The sequence below is a fragment of the Protopterus annectens genome, chromosome 14.part0 (genome assembly GCF_019279795.1).
Source record: "Protopterus annectens isolate FY-2018-M chromosome 14.part0, PAN1.0, whole genome shotgun sequence".
Taxonomy (NCBI): Eukaryota; Metazoa; Chordata; order Ceratodontiformes; family Protopteridae; genus Protopterus; species Protopterus annectens.
In genome coordinates, this window is record NC_056748.1 from 481,805,360 (window position 1) to 481,824,474 (window position 19,115).

General features: G+C 43.2%; 1 protein-coding gene across 1 annotated transcript in view; it reads left to right on the forward strand.

The window, feature by feature from the left end:
* The window catches only part of RRP12 (ribosomal RNA processing 12 homolog), a 1,805,151-nt gene that overhangs the window by 793,657 nt on the left and 992,379 nt on the right, over positions 1–19,115 (forward strand). Inside the window, exon 20 of the mRNA XM_044056239.1 lies at positions 6,793–6,947. Within this exon, the coding sequence (XP_043912174.1) occupies positions 6,793–6,947 (155 nt within the window). The remainder of the gene's footprint in view (positions 1–6,792; positions 6,948–19,115) is intronic.

A 19,115-nucleotide genomic window follows, 5' to 3' on the forward strand; every position in this document is an offset into this window, starting at 1 on the left:
TCTTGACAGTATCCCTGGATGTGTCTTAAATGGCATGAAACAGGATTTAGACACACCCCTTACACTGCTCAATCTCAGCCTCCATGTAGCTTTTGCACAAAGGGAATAGAGAACAGCAATTCATTCCTCTGTGTAAGAGGGGATCTTCCACAGACCCAGGCAGTTACAGAGCCATAGGTCAGAGCAACTTCACGTGCAAAGCTATGGAAAGAATTATAGGTTCATAGGTAGGTACTAGGCTATTGGCCCCAGGGCCTATATAAGCCTAGCCAAACGGTACCAACCAAGAAAATTATTTTCCTGTGCCCCTGTCCAGCAGAGCCACAGAAGTGATCCCCGGGGTGAATTTCCTATCTCCCATCCAGTCATCAAGATTTTTCTTGAGTGCTAATGAGGAGCTTTGTTTGATATAGATAGGTAGTTTGTTCCAGATTATGGGAAGTCTCTGGGACAGGAATCTATCCCTCCAGCATGTTCTGTATATTGTGGTGACAAGGTTTCGGTCCCTAGAGCATGTAGCTCGTAGGGATTCTGATTTCTTTACGTGGAGCATGTCCAACAGCTCTGGGTTTGACATAGCTTTGTATGTTAGGCAGAGATCGCCTCTGAGCAGGCAATATGCAACAGAGTAAAGCTGGAGTTTTTTGAGACGGTCTGCGTAGGGCATCTGTTTGAGGCCGGTAATCCTCTTTGTGAGGTATTTCTGTGGCCTTTCCAGTTGTAGATGTCTTGTGAGGTACATCATACCAAAAGGGGCGTTGTGCTCCTATAATGGGTCTAATGAGTGATGAGTAGAGGGGAACAATAACCTCATTTTTTCCTGGATGAGAAACCTTTTGTGATTGGGTGTGCCACATCGAAGGATTTCCTGACTACTGTGGCGATGTGATTATCAAAGGAGAGACTACTGTCCACCTGTGTCCCAAGGTCTCATCACACTTTCGGTGTTAGACTACTGCCTAAGTGGTAATTCATGGGTACAGAGTTTTTACCAAAAGGGATGACAATGCACTTTTTGACATTGAGCTTGAAGCCATGGCTTTGACACCAGGCATCTGTCTCAGTGAGGCCCTTTTGTAGGATGTCCACATCATTAGGTGTTTCAATTATGGCTCCTAGTTTGCAGTCATCTGCGAACTTTGTTAGCCAAAGACCTTCTGTGTTAGCCTGTACTTCAGAGAAGTAGATAGCAAACAGGAGAGGACCTAGGACTGAACCCTGTGGTACTCCACTTGTCACTGGTCTGAAGTTGGATTTAGTCTGCTACTTTCATAGTGTGGGTTCTGTCAGTGAGCCAGTTGGCAACCCATCTTGTGACATAGGGATTTATACCTAGTTTAGTGAGTTTGTCTATAATTTCAGAGTGGGAAATGGTGTTGAAAGCCTTGGCGAGATTTAGATAGGCTGTGTGAACCACCTTACCCTCATCTATGGCATTGGTGACCTCTTCAAAGAAGTCTATTAGGTTTAGAATATGATCTGCCTTTTACAAACCCAAACTGGGTAGAGTCCAGAGTTTGGAGATTACCAGTGTTATTGTTTATAAGTTCCATGATGGTATGCTCCATAGCCTTGCAGAACAGGCTTGTCAGGCTAATGGGGCAGTAGTTCCCGTGGTCTGGACATAGGGAACCTCCAAATACTGGGTCTTTTCAGTTTGGTTTTGTCAAGGGCAGGTCATGCTTGCTCATCTTGGTGGATTTTTTTTAAAAGGTCACCAAAGCAATAGATGAGGGTAAAATGGTACACAACACATACATTGACCTGGTCAAAGCTTTTGACACAATTCCCCAGTCAGGCATAGTAGGAAGTTAAGTAAACTGGGAGTAAACCCCCGTGTCACCCTCTAGTTTGCCAGCTGGCTCACAGATTGAATACAGATACTTAAAATGGGGGAAGTTACCTCCACAAAGAGACCATTCACCAGTGGAGTCCCCTAGAGTTCTGTGCTGGGATCTCTCCTGTTTTGCATCTACTTTTCTGAAGTAAAAGACAATACCAAAGGGCTCTGGCTAAGCTGCAGATGACTGCAAGGTAGGAACAGTCATTGAATCCCCAAATGACTGCCATCCTTCTGGAACTTTTGTCCCAAATAAATAAATGGTGTCAAAGTGAACTGAATCTAAATGCCAACAAATGAATTATTGTATCTTTTGGGAAGTCATCTACCCTGGGGAACTACTATATTGACAGTAAACCCTAAGGGCTGACCCAGTTGTCCAGGGTTTGGAAACTTATGTGGGCAGTGAACTAACTTTTGACCAATGTTTCTGTTAAGAAAGCCCTTCTATATTGCACACCTTATAAACAAAGGGACCATTGTCCCCCTTTACTCAGCCCTCAATAGGCCAGTTATTGAATATAATGCCCCCTTTGGCATGTATCTGTCCAAGTCACATGCATTAACTGGAATACCCATAGATCCCATGCTAAAAGGATACAAGGCCTAAATAACATGTCCTTCATGGACTGACTCAAAGCCCTGCCACTGTACTGTGTATCCAATAGACTACTAAAGAGGTAACCTATATATGACATACAAGGCATCCTCTTGTGCATTATGTATGGATTTACTGCACATCAGTAAGTCAAATTGCTTCAGAAATGCTCAATCTAAAGATCTAAACCTCTTCTGCAACATCAGCAGAGTGGTTTGAAGGGACAGGTATATCTTGCAGAAGATACTGCTGCTTCTGTGGAGCATACTTCCCATCCACATAAAACAAACTTCATCCCTGTCTGTTTTCATGCACAACTTAGATTTGTGGATGGGAAACGAAACATTTACCCCCAGAACTGCCTCCTGTACTACTAATGGACAGAGTTAGCTCCAAAATCCTTTATTCCATGCATGGCACTTCCAGTTTTCTGTGGTATGATCCCAGTTATTATTATTAGGGGTAATGTATAAATTATTGACCATGGGATGGATAAGGCCAATCTCTAGCCAAGTGGGATTGGCTAATTTGAACACAAAAAAGGGAAACTGGCTAAACCTTAAAAGGCCCACAAGGACAGCTAGCCTTGTACTTGCCTGTGAACCAGCTGCATCCCTGGCTCCCGTTGCAGTACTTTAAGATCTACTCTGTGCAATCAAAAATGTGTTCCTTACAACAGCAGATATGTTGTGGATATCCTAAACAATGAAGATAGCAGAGCCCTTAAGAGGTTTGGTAAGAGAAATGTATACTGCTGCTATTCTATCCTTCAGGTCTTTAAACTGGCAGTCCTACGTTTGTTAACAGCAAACCATGTTGGAGCAGATGAGGATTAAGGTAGAGAGGCCTGTGCATAAAAACCTGAGATGGGGTTGCTTGATTTATGTGACCTTTCCTTCCAAGTTCATAAACACTGTAAGATGTAGTTTTGATGCTGTGGATGCATCATGCAGTGCTGCAGCTGCGGGGCTGGTAATTAAGACACACGCCTTTCTGAGGACCATGCCGTTGCTTGACAGTGTGAAGACGACATTCCTCAATCCTCTAAGGATCTACTCCCAGCCTGTGAGAGTAATAAGAAACTAGATGAAAAGGATAAAAACACCCAGTCTGACAGATTTTCCAGGCATTTTTGCATTCCCTACCAAGACCTGACCCTTCCAATCCTAGACAAGATCTCACCAGATGTGGCAAGACAAAAAAAGGGAATGTATACAATGAAGTGATGAGCAAAACCTGGAAAGAAGCCCTGGGTGGCCCCTCAGGGCTGAGACTCCCAGAGGGATCAGCCATAACGCAGCTTAGTTGACTCCTCCCTAAACTCCTGTAAGCCCACCCCAAACTATTTTTTTCTTAGTTGGATCACCCCTGCAAAACTTTGGGGGGCTTGCCCTTTTTTGTAAAAAGATGGGAAGAAGTCACTCAGGAAAATTAGGTGCTTAAATATTGCAAGAAATGGTTGTAGTCTTCATTCCTTAGACTGAGGGGTGTTCCACCAGCTCCCAAGGATCAAATGTGGTTCATGTCTCAGGTTCTAAAAGCATTACAGAAACAGTGGCCTTAGAAAAAAAATTCCCTAGGGAAAGAAGGCACAGGGTTTTGCTCCAGACTGTTTCTTGCCCAAAGAAGAGAGTGGCCTTGGAATCCCATTCTGTATATTTCCTTGTTGAACAAATTCCTAAAGGTGCCAAAATTCTCAGTCTGAAAGGACTTCCACCCCTCCTTCCTTTATGGTGACTCTAGATTTGAAGGGCATGTACAACCACAATCCTATAACCAGAAATCACAGAAGGTACCTAGGATATACAGCAGGGGAAAGGACACTCAGTTCACCACCTTGCTCTTTGTTTTGTCTGTTACACCCAGAATTTTTAAATTTCTGGCTCCATTGGTAGTCTTTGTTGAACCAGGCCTCTGCCTAATTCTGTCAGAGTCCACCTAGGATGCTTTGAATGTTCTGAATTCCAACCTGAATGGCTTCAGGGACCTAGGACTCACTGTCAGCAGGAAGACGTTCTACATGTTTTCCTTTGATGATTTTCCTGAGAGCATGTCTGGACACAAGTGTAGGGCCTTCCTCCAATGGGTGTGTATTACTTTATCAAAATGTATTTCCATCGAATGCTGCTTCATCGACACAATCACCGAAATTCACTTCCGCAAATCAAATAAATTTCCCCGGTTGAAGAATTAGTTGGCCGACACCACAACTTTGCCCCTTTCTCCACTGTAGTGTGATCTTGGAGGTGTTGTATATAGTTTGGGAGATGTGGGAGGCTCAGCCCTCCTACATTGGTGGGGTGTGGGCTTGAAGCCCCCCACTTGGGTTTTTTTTAGTGCAGTGTGTGTTCCGAGGCAAATGTTCCCTTACCCTGGGAAAAATTCTTTGGTTCGCAGAAGTGAATTTCTGTGATTTGGTGTTAGAGAAGTATTCAATGGAAATAAATTTCAATAAGGTAATTAGACCCCCTTCATCAGGACAAACTGGTAATGAAGAACCACTTCAATTCCATCCATAAAGCAGAGATTGCAGGCAAACAGTATCTAAGACTCCTTAGAGTACAGAACAGCATGCATTTTGATGGTCCCATAGCATGCCTGCACACAAGGAAACCTCGGTAGCACTTGAACAGCAGGTGGTGTCAGCACCTGCACTACATATTAACCGTGAGTTGCTTGCTGCCATGCGTAAAGAAAGAGATTTCATAGTCGATCTAATAATGTTCCCTGCAGATCTTAATACCCATTTGGTCCTCCACAACCAACTGTAAACCGTACAATGAACTTATTAGACATAGCATGAAAACCTCATATGTAGAAGCTCCAGGTACAAAGGACTCAGCAAGACAGGTTAACAGAAACATGTCAAAAGTGATGGCACTCATCCTACCACTGAAAGCCGTTCTCCTTACCCTGCAGGAGGGAGAATTGCAAGTGTAGAACACGATACCATCAAGAAAGAGGCAGTCTATAGGCTAAACCAACTTCTTTGCACAAACAGAAAAAAAAAAAAAAAACTATGCTGCCATGGACCATACAGGTCCTTCAGGAAGTATCTGTTAACTGTTTTAATACCAGACCTCACATGTATGCGTAATTGATGAGAGTAGACTAAAACACAACTTCTGAGATATTAGCAGGGACCATTTGTTAGGACCCATTTAAGCATTTCCCCAATTTGTAGCCATTTCTTCCAAAAGAGCTATTTCCCATTTTATTTGTCTAAGTTAGAAGGGTGCCTGTTTATTTGCTAGACTAGATAGGTCTGGATGTATCTGTAAACATCCTGATATCAGATGTCTTGCACAGTTAATTCTTCTAGTGGTCATAGTAGTATCCCTTTTCTTTCTGCTAGGGGTTGACAGTGTAAAAAAATGAACGCAACCATACCTCTCAACATTTCATCTCCAAAATGTGGAACACTGCCTGTAATAATGTAGAACAAATGGGCAAAATGTGGAGCACTTACTGACGGCTTCAACTAAGAAACTCTCAGGATAGTTAGTATTACTTTCTGTAACATTCTTTTGATGAATTAATGTGATTCATTATAAATTACCACGGCTGTCACTTGAGATCAGAACCTATCAGTGTGGAACTTGGAGGGAATCTTAAGATTCGAGAATGTTCCTTATAATGAGGTACACTTAAAGTATGCACAGAACATCATTTGAGCAGCTGACTGCTCCTTCCCTTAAATGTTTTTGTAACCAGCCATAATTATGTAGTCCAAATTGTAAAGGAATAACATCACTTGCCTTTATATGAAGTTTCAGGCACAAAGTTGTCTCATTCATAACAGGTAATCCAGGTGTGAAGCTTGAAAATTTTATTGAACTTCAGGGCTTTGCTGTGTGCTGCTTTACAGTGGAGTACAATTGGCCAGTAAGGGTTACTAGTTGAATGCTTCAGGTATTTTAATGATTGGGTGGTCGTTTTTGAAATTATGAATGGCTGAGCCTCTCTATTACAGGCAGTATCTGTCTAGTCTGCTGACAGAGTTAATGCACCAGGATTATTGGCAGATGGACGTGAATTCCTGTTGATAATGCAGCAAAGTTTCCAGTAGCATTTTGTGGAAGTGGGTAGTGTTTTCTGACTGAGGAGTAGACTGTATGCCTACTGCAAAGGCACTGTACTTGTTTTCTGAATGAAGTTGAGAGCACTGGGTAGGTTGAAAGTGTGGTAAGAGGTGACTTGTGTCGATAAGCAAGGTAAAAATGCCTGCTTAGATGATTGACTTAGTTATGAACACTGAAAATGGTTTAATTATGAAGTCTCTTGGGAATCAACAGCTTGAGTATGGGTGAAGCTCATGTTAATTTTTACTTCTCATTTGTACTTCTCCCTGCAGATGAAGACCGTGCAGAAGTAGGACGCTTTGCCAAGAATTTCCTTCCAATACTGTTTAATCTCTACTGCCATCAAAATGCTGAAGAGGAGAATGCTTCATATCGTGCACCTGTGCTAGACACCATAAAATCGTATCTTACTCTTACTGAGCAGAAGGTGAGCTGTTTCCTATTGCATTCTATAGATGGTTCTTAAGTCTCTATATTTGCTTACTTTCTTTTACATCTTGCATTGCAACAAAATTGTTGCATGTTTTTGAGTGGCCTATTTGTTTTTAATATTTGCATGAATTTAGGTATGTTTAGTTTGGAGTCTATAATGATGTACTTCTGTACATGTCCACATATATAAAATATTCACATAGGTTAGGATGTGATTTGGGCACAGTTATTATGTCACTCCATTTGAAGTTCATTTTTTTGGAAAGAAGTTAAGTTAGCATGTTAATGAAGCAAGTGGAAGGGGTAATGAGTGTTAGGAGTTATTGTAGTTCAATTCTGCTGATTACACAATCAGAGAAACTCTGTCCAAGTTGTCCTACTTTTGTTTTTTTCAATATCCCTCATAGTGAACCTGTGCTCACACCAGGGGGTTTTTTTTTTTTTTTTCCAGACCTACATACCTACCTACATGCATACATACATATATATACACACACACAGTGTGTGTGACATACATACATACATATATATATATATATATATATATATAAAACATATATCGGTCCCTATCCTTTACTTGGCGTTCAAAACAGCAAAACCTAGAAGACTGAGAAATTGTGTCAGCAGGCTGCATTGTGTTGGTGCTTCACAAACATGAGTAGACAGGTACTTGGGGTTACCCTGAGGTAGGGGAATATGCCCTTTTTCTGAGGATCATGCGATCTTATGGTTAGTATACAAGTAGCAGTGAGTGTGGCAGCAGAAGGGGGCTTGCACCTCTGCAAAAATGTTATATGGAGTTTTTAATTTTGTGCAGCATGGATATTTTGCCTGCTGCCGTAATTCCTGTATCTTACAGGTTCTCTGTTTTGAATGTTCAGTAGTGTTTTTCTTGTGTCTATGTTTAGAGGCTTGATGTTGTAGTGCATCTACTTTCTGACCTAGAGCCGTATATACTTGCATACACATACAGTGTGATTTCATTTTCTGTTGGGCATTAATTTAGCTCACTTCACTAGAAGTCACTCATAATACCCTGCCTCACCGGTATGATTAGATCATCCTGTACTCTTCCAAATTCATACACTGATTTCTGCTTAAAGTAATGCAACCTTATTGATTAATGGCAGATGAGTACTGCTTGGCCCAGTTGGTCTGCCCATTTCCATGCCTGTTGACTAAACTGTAGGCCACAGTCTTAGTGAACCAGTTGCTCCCCTGTGTAAGAATGGCCTTGAGTTTGCACCATGCAGTTGTGTTCAAGTTGTCAGAATGTTGCCAGTGAATGCATTCCTGCTCTTCATTTGTTTGTTTGCTGAAGTTTGCATAGGATCTATAGATTTTTTGCTATAATATTGTACTGATTCTTCTGCCTTTCTGTCGATGGTTGGCTTCTGATTTGTGTAATTAGTAACTCATTTGGCATTTCCTTATCACCTTTCTGATTACCTGCAGTGTGTTACAGTGAGCATTTTTACAGAGGTTTATGCGTGTTATTTACTATAAAGATGGTATTAGAACTGTGCTGCATCAGGGACTTATTTCTTCGTTAATGGAAAACCACTTCATAAAGCCAAATGAAGTTGCTAAGATGTTCTCTTTCATAAATAAAGCTCTGTCACATGCTGGATTGTCAGCCGGCTCACAGGTTGTATAGAGATGATCAAAATAGGGAGGTTACCCCAGAAAAAGACCAAGTTACCATTGGAGTCCACCAGGGTTCAGTGCTGGGACCTCTCCTGTTTGGTCCCTATTTTTATTAAGTAAAAGGCAATACCAAGGGGTCGTGTCTAGTTTTGCAAAATGACTAATCTTCGAGCAATCATTGAATCCCCAGGTGACTTGTTCATCTTATAGAAAGGTTTGTCTCAAATAACTGGTGCCAAAATCATGGACTGAAACTAAATGACAAAAATGCATGATTTTATTCTTTGGGAAGTCATCTACCCTAGGGAAGTACCACATTGACAACATGCCCTAAGAGTTGACTCATTTTGAGATTTGGGATCTTACGTGGACAATGACCTAACTTTTAACCAGCACGTGTCTAGCAAAAAAAAAAGTATATTGAAAATCACTTATCCTAACTGGAGCTTTGTTTAAGCATGTTTGACCCTGGAAAATGAGATGCGGGGAGCTTCAGGCAGCCAAGTCATGGGAGAGAAGGCAGAGCTTTAGGGCTTTAAGATTCTGAGAATGTCAGGATTGGATCCAGTCTAATCCAATAACCCAAAAGTTGAGGTGGACAGAAGACATCGGATCATAATGTTTAATAAAGGTGTCTAAAAAGTCATGCTTGATTATAGGTGTTTAAAAAAAAAAAAAGAAAGAAAAAAACAAAAGGAGTGCATGGAGTAAATATTTCCATTATGAAACTGAGAAAAGCAGCAGGGACCTGCATTAAACAGTAGACATAACTACAAGAGGAAATTCATTTGTATTTATGGAAGAAATTAACACTTGAGAGAAATTCTAGGTAGATAATGGACTGAAACAAAATGCCAAAAAATGCATTATTGTGTCCTTTGTGATGTCCTCTACCCCTAGGAGCTACCACATTGACAATATGCCCCTGAGAGTTGGACTCAGTTGTTTGGGATTTGGGAACTTAGGTGAACAATGACTTAACTTTTAACCAACATGTGTCTGTTGTTTTAAGAAAGTCATCCTTTTTGGCATAACTTAAAAACAAAGGGATTGTCTCTAAATCTAGGGATAGCATTGTCTTCCCCCGCTTTACTCAGCATCATCCTTGCTGAAATAAGATAGAAAGTGGTTTTAATATTAACGATACTGAAATAGACTGAAGGACAAGTGAAGGAAATTCACAAGGAAGATTTATTGTTATAAAAAGTTGCTGCGAGTGTTTAAGAATTGTACTGAATGCAGTTTACGTTTTAGCAAAAGTATAGTGTCTAGATACAAGATGTAAAAGGAATGTTATTGAAGACATTACAGCCGTTCACCAAGGATTTATAGTAGCAGCTGGTGACTGGAACACTACAGGAAATAAGGAAGTCACTGAATGGCCAGTATATACTGGCTGTAGGCAGACATTTAGAGAAATATATGCATGTGTTTGGGCTCATTGAAAATGAGAGAATGAAGTGTGGAATGTACACATTTTCAGTAACATGTTTTTTGGGGCAAGATTAGATGTCCCATATCAAAAGAATATTGTAACATGGTGAGAATTATGAAAACGTATCTGCTCAAATGTGAGACCATGAACCTATATAAATTAAGATCTGATGCTATCCAGTGTCATTATTAATCATGGATGAGTCATGGATCCGTCCCTTGGATCCGAGCCGGCAAAGTGAGCGGCACCTTCTGAGCTTAAGCTCCTTCCTTCTCCTCACTTCCTACTACCCATAATCCTCAGATCTTGTTAGCCGTGGTCGTGAATGGTTGGTTCCTGTGCTCGAGCAAGGCTAAAAGTTACAAACCAAAAGCCGGCTATGGTCTGGTGTACGGCAATAAAGGCAAACGCAGCTCCACAGTAGATAACTTTATTGTAGACAAATACGACAAAACGCCACATAAAAAACGGACATCCAAAAATGTAAACACTACAACTGTTGTTAAGCGCTTTCATCTGCCGATTGCAGACTTCATCAGAACACATTGTGATAACACAGTCCGAATGATTTAAACAAATTTTGGCGCCAAACCCATTTTAACTTCTTAAAGTCACAACACTCTCTTAACTGTGATAATTTCCTGAGTGCTCGAATACAAAGCTTCGTATATATACTGGCATTCTGTACATAAATAACTCTCTTATGAATGAATTGATGCTCAAAATAATACATAATAATAAATGGTACTGTAATAAAAAATTACTTAATTAATACATTAATAAATATATATCAAATGCAGTAAAATCTAAATAAAATCTAAGCTATATACTGAAAGCTTTATATATTATATGTATATAAAACAAATGTGCTGAATGCAAGAACAAATATATTACCATGATATCAACTAAATATAAATAATTACATCTAAAAAGTATATCAAAACATTATAATGTAATATTTAATACATATTAAGGAAAGGTTTAATACTAATAAAATCATTGAGTCCTGGAGTTCTGGTGGCATCAACTAAAATCTGCCACTTACTCTCCCTACATGCAAGCTTAGTTTTCCAATCTCCACCCATTGGATTAATATATTCCTGATCAATTATAGTGAACAAGAATGTGTGTTGTTCACCTAAATCATTAATGTGTCTATATAGGGCATTATTGAGGTCTTATTAGTATTAGATTTTATTAGTATTAAACCTTTCCTTAATATGTATTAAATATTACATTATAATGTTTTGATATACTTTTTAGATGTAATTATTTATATTTAGTTGATGTCATGGTAATATATTTATTCTTGCATTCAGCACATTTGTTTTATATACACATAATATATAAAGCTTTCAGTATATAGCTTAGACTTTATTTAGATTTTACTGCATTTGATATATATTTATTAATGGATTAATTATTAAGTAATTTTTTATTACAGTACCATTTATTATTATGTATTATTTTGAGCATCAATTCATTCATAAGAGAGTTATTTATGTACAGAATGCCAGTATATATACGAAGCTTCGTATTCGAGCACTCAGAAAATTATCACAGTTAAGAGAGTGTTGTGACTTTAAGAAGTTAAAATGGGTTTGGCGCCAAAATTTGTTTAAATCATTCAGACTGTGTTATCACAATGTGTTCTGATGAAGTCTGCAATCGGCAGATGAAAGCACTTAACAACAGTTGTAGTGTTTACATTTTTGGATGACCGTTTTTTATGTGGTGTTTTGTCGTATTTGTCTACAATAAAGTTATCTACTGTGGAGCTGCGTTTACCTTTATTGCCGTAGACCAGACCATAGCCGGCTTTTGGTTTGTAAGTCTTGGCTTGCTTTGCTACATTTCTTGAAAGGCAAAAAGTTAGCTAAGTATTACCTTTTTTAAGTTTTTTTCTTCAACTTTTTCAGTTAGTTTCCCCTTTTTAGTGTTAGTTTTTTTTTTTTCTGGGGTTTTGGTTAGTGTAGTTTAGAGTTAGGCTTCCTCCCTCCCTCCCTCTAGTGTCTCCGGCGTTAGGTCCCTTCTGTCTCCTTTCCCTGTTAAGTGTGTGTGTGTGCTGTGATTGGAGTGTGCAGGTATGGCTGAGAAGCCTATGGGCTTCAAACATTGCTCCTCATGCTGTCACAAGCCGGCCCCTGCAGACACGCATGAGGAGTGTGCATCTATTGTCTAGGAGAACCCTACTTAGAGGTTGAATGCGACATTTGTGCTGGATTCAACCCTCCAGGTTCTCCTAGACTGTAGGAACAAACGGCTTCTGAATGGCTTAGCCTCAGGGGGTTCCCTTGGTATCGGGATCCCACTCAAAGGCATCCCCTGAGCCCAAGAGGAAATGTTCTTCCTCCAGGGATCTTTCTTCCAAATGGCTCAGGCTCTCAGATGAAAGTGCTCCGTATCCGAGCCCAGCCCTTGGGGGCTTTGGCTCTGAGAGCCTTGGCTTCTAAGGCCAGCTCCAAACCCTCCTAGACTGGCAGGGTCTTAGACCTGACCGAGGGGATCAGGTCCCTATTGGCTCCGCCAACTTCATCGGATCCAACGGGTCAACAGGCTGGCTTGGACCCTTCAGCTCCGTTGACGTCAGCCGAGGCAGTCATTGTGGTAGACTCCCTAGTATGATCCCGGTCCTCTGATCTGAAGAGGCACAGCAGGTCCTCTTCTAAGGACTGTAGGCTGTCCACCCACTCGGGTCACTCCTCTGTTTCCTCTAGGTCCACCAGATGTTTGCTCCCCTCAGATATGGACCAACTGATGAGTTTCCTCAAAGCCCAAATACAACTGGGTTTTACTCCCTTCCCCTTGTGTGCCTAGGGGGTCCCTCTCCCACCCCCATGCTCTTCTCTCCCTGACTGACTACTAAGAGATTGGTGCCTCAGGTTCAGGGCTTGTAGGAACGTCAGTTGGCATCGGGAAGTACCCCCTACTCCCACGCCACCTGGGTCCCTGGTAGGGTCGACTCATCTTCCCTCGGGATCGGCCTTACCTCGTGTCCCAGATGCCCACCCAGGCCTCCAAGGGGTGGGTTCAGGTCCGGAGTTTTCTGCTTGTTCTCTTCCTTTATGGGCTTTCACCTTGGACAGTTCAGGGCCGATATCGTCTGGGGGGGGGGGCACTGATCTGGGTTTCCCCCCACCCCCCATGTGGACTTTGCCAGTGGGGAGAGGGCAGAGGGGGCTTTGTCCAGTCCCTTGGCCTTTCAGGAGATGAGGCCCGTGTCCATTTGGTTGGCTTTCTACTCAGATCTGAACCCTATGTTACTTGGTTCCATTTTGGGTGGCGAGTCTTCGTCTTTGGCCCAGAGTCAGCCACCCCGGGATCGCCTTCAGAGGGAGTTACCACCCTTGGGGTCCCCTCCTCCTCAGAGTCTGCCCCAGGTGGAGAAACCTCCTCGGAAGAAGTCGTGCAAGAAGGAGGGACCTTGACTCCCCACAGGAGTCTTACAGATGACAGACTTCGATGAAGGGGTCGGGTCTCCCAGACTTCAACCCAAGGAGATGTCCTTCGGTGACATCCTGGAAATCCTCTGAGAAATACGTGTTCTTGAAGGCGTTCGAGGTGAGCCCTTCTACCTCCTGGGTGTCCCCCCTTCTAACGAGTTAGCTCAATTCATGGCCAGCAGAGCTTGTAAGGAGCCGGACACAGTGGAACTGGTACCCACGAGAGCATAGACCTTTCTTAGCCCCCCCCCCCCTCAAAAATGACATGCCCTTATGGCGCAAAGGTGTACCGGTGGATGCTATGGCAACCACCAAGAAGGAGCTTGTGGAACAGAGCTCCTCGGTCCATCCCCCTGACGGGGAGTCTAGGGCGATGGACCGATTCAGGGAAGTGCATTTATGCCTCAGCCACTTTTGGACTGACGACAGCTAACTACATGGCACATTTCACCCAGCTGCAAAAGGAATTGATGTCGGAACTCTTCACTTCCCTTTCAGAGTTACTGCAACAGGAGAGCTTGAAGACCGTTTCTCCAAAGCTCTCTACTCTTACCTCCCTAGCCAATGCTTCGATAAAGTTGATCTCAAACTTGGATGCTACATCTTGAGCGGCGGGTACAGGTATTGCCATCAGGAGTCAAGCCCATCTCCACCTATGCGGATTCGCGGACAACTTAATGGCGGCCTTCACTAACACCCTTTTTGATGGGTTCCCCCTCTTTGGTCCCTTGGTCAAAGAGACTTTGACCTGCATTGAGCAGGAGGGTAAGAAATTATCTGCTGTCGGGATCAAGTTTGTTACTCCCAAAGGTCTTTTTCTAAGACTCAGAGGAGAGTAGTAAGAAGCTGTGGTTTTGGAAGTCGCAGTCTTCCTTCCAGGATGCTCCACAGGATTCCTCCTCTTCTGGCTGGGGAGGGGTTCGACAACAGGTACCACACTAGAGGCAGAGGGGGTCTTCAAAATCAGGGAGTCCAAGAGCCTTTTTTGACAAAGCCCCAACAGCCCCCCTGAAGTGCTTGCCCGACTGTCGTACATTGGTGGCAGTCATCATCATCATCTTTCGGCTTTTCCCGTTAGGGGTCACCACAGCGGATCATCTTTCCATTTCTTCCTATCCTCTGCATCTTGCTCTGTCGCACCAACCGCCTGCATGTCCTCTCTCACTACGTCCATAAACCTTATCTTAGGCCTTCCTCTCTTCCTCTTACCTGGCAGTTCCATCCTTAGCATCTTTTTCTCAATATACCCATCATCCCCCCTCAGCACATGTCCAAACCAACGCAATCTCATCTCTCTTGCTTTGTTTCCAAACTGTCCAACATGAGCTGACCCTCTAATATACTGATTCCTAATCCTATCCATCCTAGTCACACCGAGTGCAAATCTTAACATCTTTAACTCTGCCACATCCAGCTCTGACTCCTGCCTTTTTGTCAATGCCACTGTCTCCAACCCATATAACATAGCTGGTCTCACTACTGTCTTGTAGACCTTCCTTTTCACTCTTACTGGTACCCGTCTGTCACAAATCACTCCTGACACTCTTCTCCACCCATTCCACCCTGCCTGTACTCTCTTCTTCACCTCTCTTCCACATTCACCATTACTCTCAACTGTTGATCCCAAGTACTTAAACTCGTCCACCTTTACCAACTCTACTCCCTGCATCCTCACCATTCCTCTACCCTCCCTCTCATTTACACACACATATTCTGTCTTAGCCCTACTTACCTTCATTCCTCTGCTCTCTAGAGCATATCTTCACCTCTCCAGAGTCTCCTTAACCTGATTCCTACTCTCGCTACAGATCACAATGTCATCTGCAAACATCATAGTCCACGGGGCCTCCTGTCTGATCTCATCTGTCAACCTGTCCATCACCACTGCAAATAAGAAAGGACTTAGAGCTGATCCTTGATGTAATCCCACCTCTACCTTAAACAGATCTGCCACTCCCACTGCAGTCCTCACCACTGTCACACTACCCTCGTACATATCCTGTACCACTCTTACATATTTCTCTGCCACTCCCGACTTCCTCATACAATACCACGACTCTTCTCTAGGCACCCTGTCATATGCTTTCTCCAAGTCTACAAAGACACAATGCAACTCTTTCTGACCTTCTCTGTATTTCTTCAGTAATACTCTCAGAGCAAACATCACATCTGCAGTGCTCTTTCCTGGCATGAAACCATACTGCTGATCACTAATCATCACCTCCCTTCTTAACCTAGCTTCTACTACTCTCCCCCATAACTTCAAGCTGTGACTGATCAGTTTTATCCCTCTGTAGTTACTGCAGCTCTGCACATCACCCTTATTCTTAAAGATAGGTACCAAAACACTTTTTCTCCACTCCTCAGGCATCCTCTGACTTTCCAAAATTTCATTAAACAATCTAGTTAAAAATTCCACTGCCATTTCTCCTAAGCGCCTCCATGTTTCCATTGGGATGTCATCTGGGCCAACAGCTTTTCCATTCTTCATCCTCTTCATAGCTGTCCTTACTTTCACCTTGCTAATCTGTTTCACTTCCTGATTCACTATCCCCACATCATCCAACCTTCTCTCTCTCATTCTCTTCATTCATCAGCCTCTCAAAATACTCTTTCCATCTACTCAACAGACTCCCTCCTCTTTTGTGAGTACCTTTCCCTCACTATCCTTTATCACCTTTACTTGCTGCACATCTTTCCCAGCTCTGTCCCTCTGTCCAGCCAATCGGTACAGGTCCTTTTCTCCCTCTTTACTGTCCAATCTCTCATACAACTCTCCATACACCTTATCCTTAGCTTTCGCCACCTCTCTCTTTGCCATGCGCCTCATCTCCTTATACTCATGTCTACTTTCTTCATCTCTTTGACAATCCCACTTCTTCTTCGCCAGCCTCTTCTTCTGTATACTTTCCTGTACTTCCTCATTCCACCACCAGGTCTCCTTGTCCTCCTTCCTCTGTCCAGATGTCACACCAAGCACCTTTCTAGCAGATGTCCTTCAAGGATGCATCTGCAGTCCTTACAAATGGGTTGTCCTGTCGTCAGGCAGCCCTTCGGTTGGCCGGATTCCAAAGTCTGGGTCTGGCCTCGGCTGGTGTCGCACTTCTCCCGACGTCATAGCTGCAGTTCTTCGGGTATAAAGGCATCAGCCAATGCCATTTTCCTCAGTCTTTCTTGCCGCTTGGCACCCGAAGCAGAAGCTGTTCGCAAGTGCCGGTCGGTCAGAACCAGAGATTACTACTACAAGTACCGAAGACTTCTAAAAAGCTAAGTACCCCGTTGGGGACTCTTTCTTGCCTCAGTCGATGTCAGAAAAAGTGAATAACTGTTTAACTTGTGGGAAACAAATACCTCATAAAGATTTCCACTCTTACTGCTTACCTTGCTTAGGCCCAGACCACGACGTAGCAGCTTGTCTAGCCTGTGCTTCTTTCAACCGACGGATGCTTAGACGTCGGAATTTGCTGAAGAGTTTTTCGGCTCCGCTTTTGCTTATATTATGCCGTCGGATACTCAGACTACGCAAATTCCTAAAAAGCGCAAGGAAAAGGACCGACACTCGCGGTCCACGATTTCGGCCGAAACCGCTGTTAAGCCAACCGCGAGTGTCTCGGTTTTGGCTGAAACAGAGTCCACGGTTCTTCCTTCGGCCGAAAGCTTGCCACTTACCGAGGCCTCATCCAGCTTGGCTGAATCTGCTACTGAAATCCCACCTGCTCTTGCAGGTTCACAGGATTTATCTGATACTATCCCTTTGGATATTTCTACCCCTGCACGTGGAGCTGCTAGGCCTCCTGCATCCATGTCGATTAAGGCCTTTGCCAGGGCTAAAGCAGCAAAAACTACCAAGACTGTGCCTGCTAAGACCCCCCTCTCACAGGCCTAGCTCTAGTTCACAAATGCTTAGTCTAGCAGAGGATCTCATTTCTTTGATCCGGGGATCCCAACCACATCCAGACAGGGCCTCTCACCCACCTCCAGAGAAGAGGACTAGAGTAGAGCCCCCTGAGCCAGTTTCTTCAGATGGCTCCTCTGATGAATCAGATAATTCAAACCCTCCAGAAGGCCCTTTTTCTCCTTATGAGGACTCTGATGCAGAAGAGTCCATTCCTTCTGCCTCTCCGCCTGAGGAATTTTCTTTTGGGGAAACCTTGCATGCTATGAGGGAACAATTTCAATGGCAGGGCCAGGATTTTTCAGACTCTAGGAAAAGGCTTAGAACCTTTTTGCATTTGCCACAGCATAGGCCTTTAGCCATTCCTCCAGTACTTACTGTTGTGGATGATGCTTTTAATGATGCTTGTACTGCTCCAGATTCTCTTCCTCCGGCCCCTGCTAAGCCCGATAGGTACTACAGGGTTCCGGACACACATTATCATTTGTATAAGGCCCTTTGCAGATCCGAAACTATCTCCCAGGGACCCAAGGCTGTAGCAGCTACCTCTACCAAAACCCCTCCCTCTGAAAGGGAATCTAGGGCCTTAGAGAGATGGGGTAAAAAAGTTTACACTTCTGCTACTCTTTCAGCTAGGGCCTTGAACTGTCAATTCCATATGATTCAGTATCAGGAATTTATGTTAGACCAGTTAACTAAAAAACTGTCCTCGGATGAACCATTAGACAAAAATTCTGTACAGGAAATGGTACATAACATTCAGCAGGTCAGTAATCATTCCTTAAAATGCGGCTATGATGCACTGGAGGCTTCCTTTAGATCAGCCATGACTGGCACAGTGATCAGAAGACCTGCATGGTTAAAAGAGCAGTCCTTACCAGACCATGTTAAATCAAAACTCCTAGATGCTCCCATGGATAAGCTCAATTTGTTTGGCTCCCCTGCACAGCAGGTGCTGAAGAAGGTGGAAGAGAAAGCAAAATCTGTCCAGACAGTCAAGGATTTCTTGCAGGTCCAGCCTCCAAGGTTTAGCAGGAACTGGCCTTCCAAGAATTGGTCCTTTCCAGACACCTCCAGAGCTCGAGAGGCAGGAATAGGCTCAAGAGGCAGGGGTCAATCCAGAGGTGCCTACAGGGGACATCAGTGGCAGGCTAACAACCAGCGAGGTACAGCCACAGATCCAGCCACCACCACTTCCACAGGACAATCACAGTGACTTGGCTCTGGCACCGCCTACCAGGGAACAACTAGAGGCACCCTTAGTCGGGAAGCTAGCCTTATTTTCAGTAAACTGGCATTACATCACAGGAGACAAATGGATTTTACAGACAATAGACCAAGGTTACAGGTTTCACTTCCATACTCTACCAAGGAAGAGAGGAATGCCAAACCTACTTCCAAATCAGAAGACAGAAGCTCTACAACAAATAACTCACTTACTAAGGATGAGAGCTGTAGAAAGGGTAACATCTATGGAACAAGGGCAAGGATTTTACTCCAGACTCTTCCTGGTACCAAGAAAAGAAAACCAATGGAGACCTATTCTCGACCTGTCCGCTTTAAACACATACCTCATTGTTCCAAAATTCAAAATGCTGACCCTACAGCAGCTTCTTCCCATGCTGGGCAAGGAGTCTTGGCTGGTAACTCTAGATCTCAAGGAGGCATACCTGCACGTCCCCATACGACCAAATTGCAGAAGATACCTCAGATTTCTTGCAGGATCAGAGCATTATCAATTCT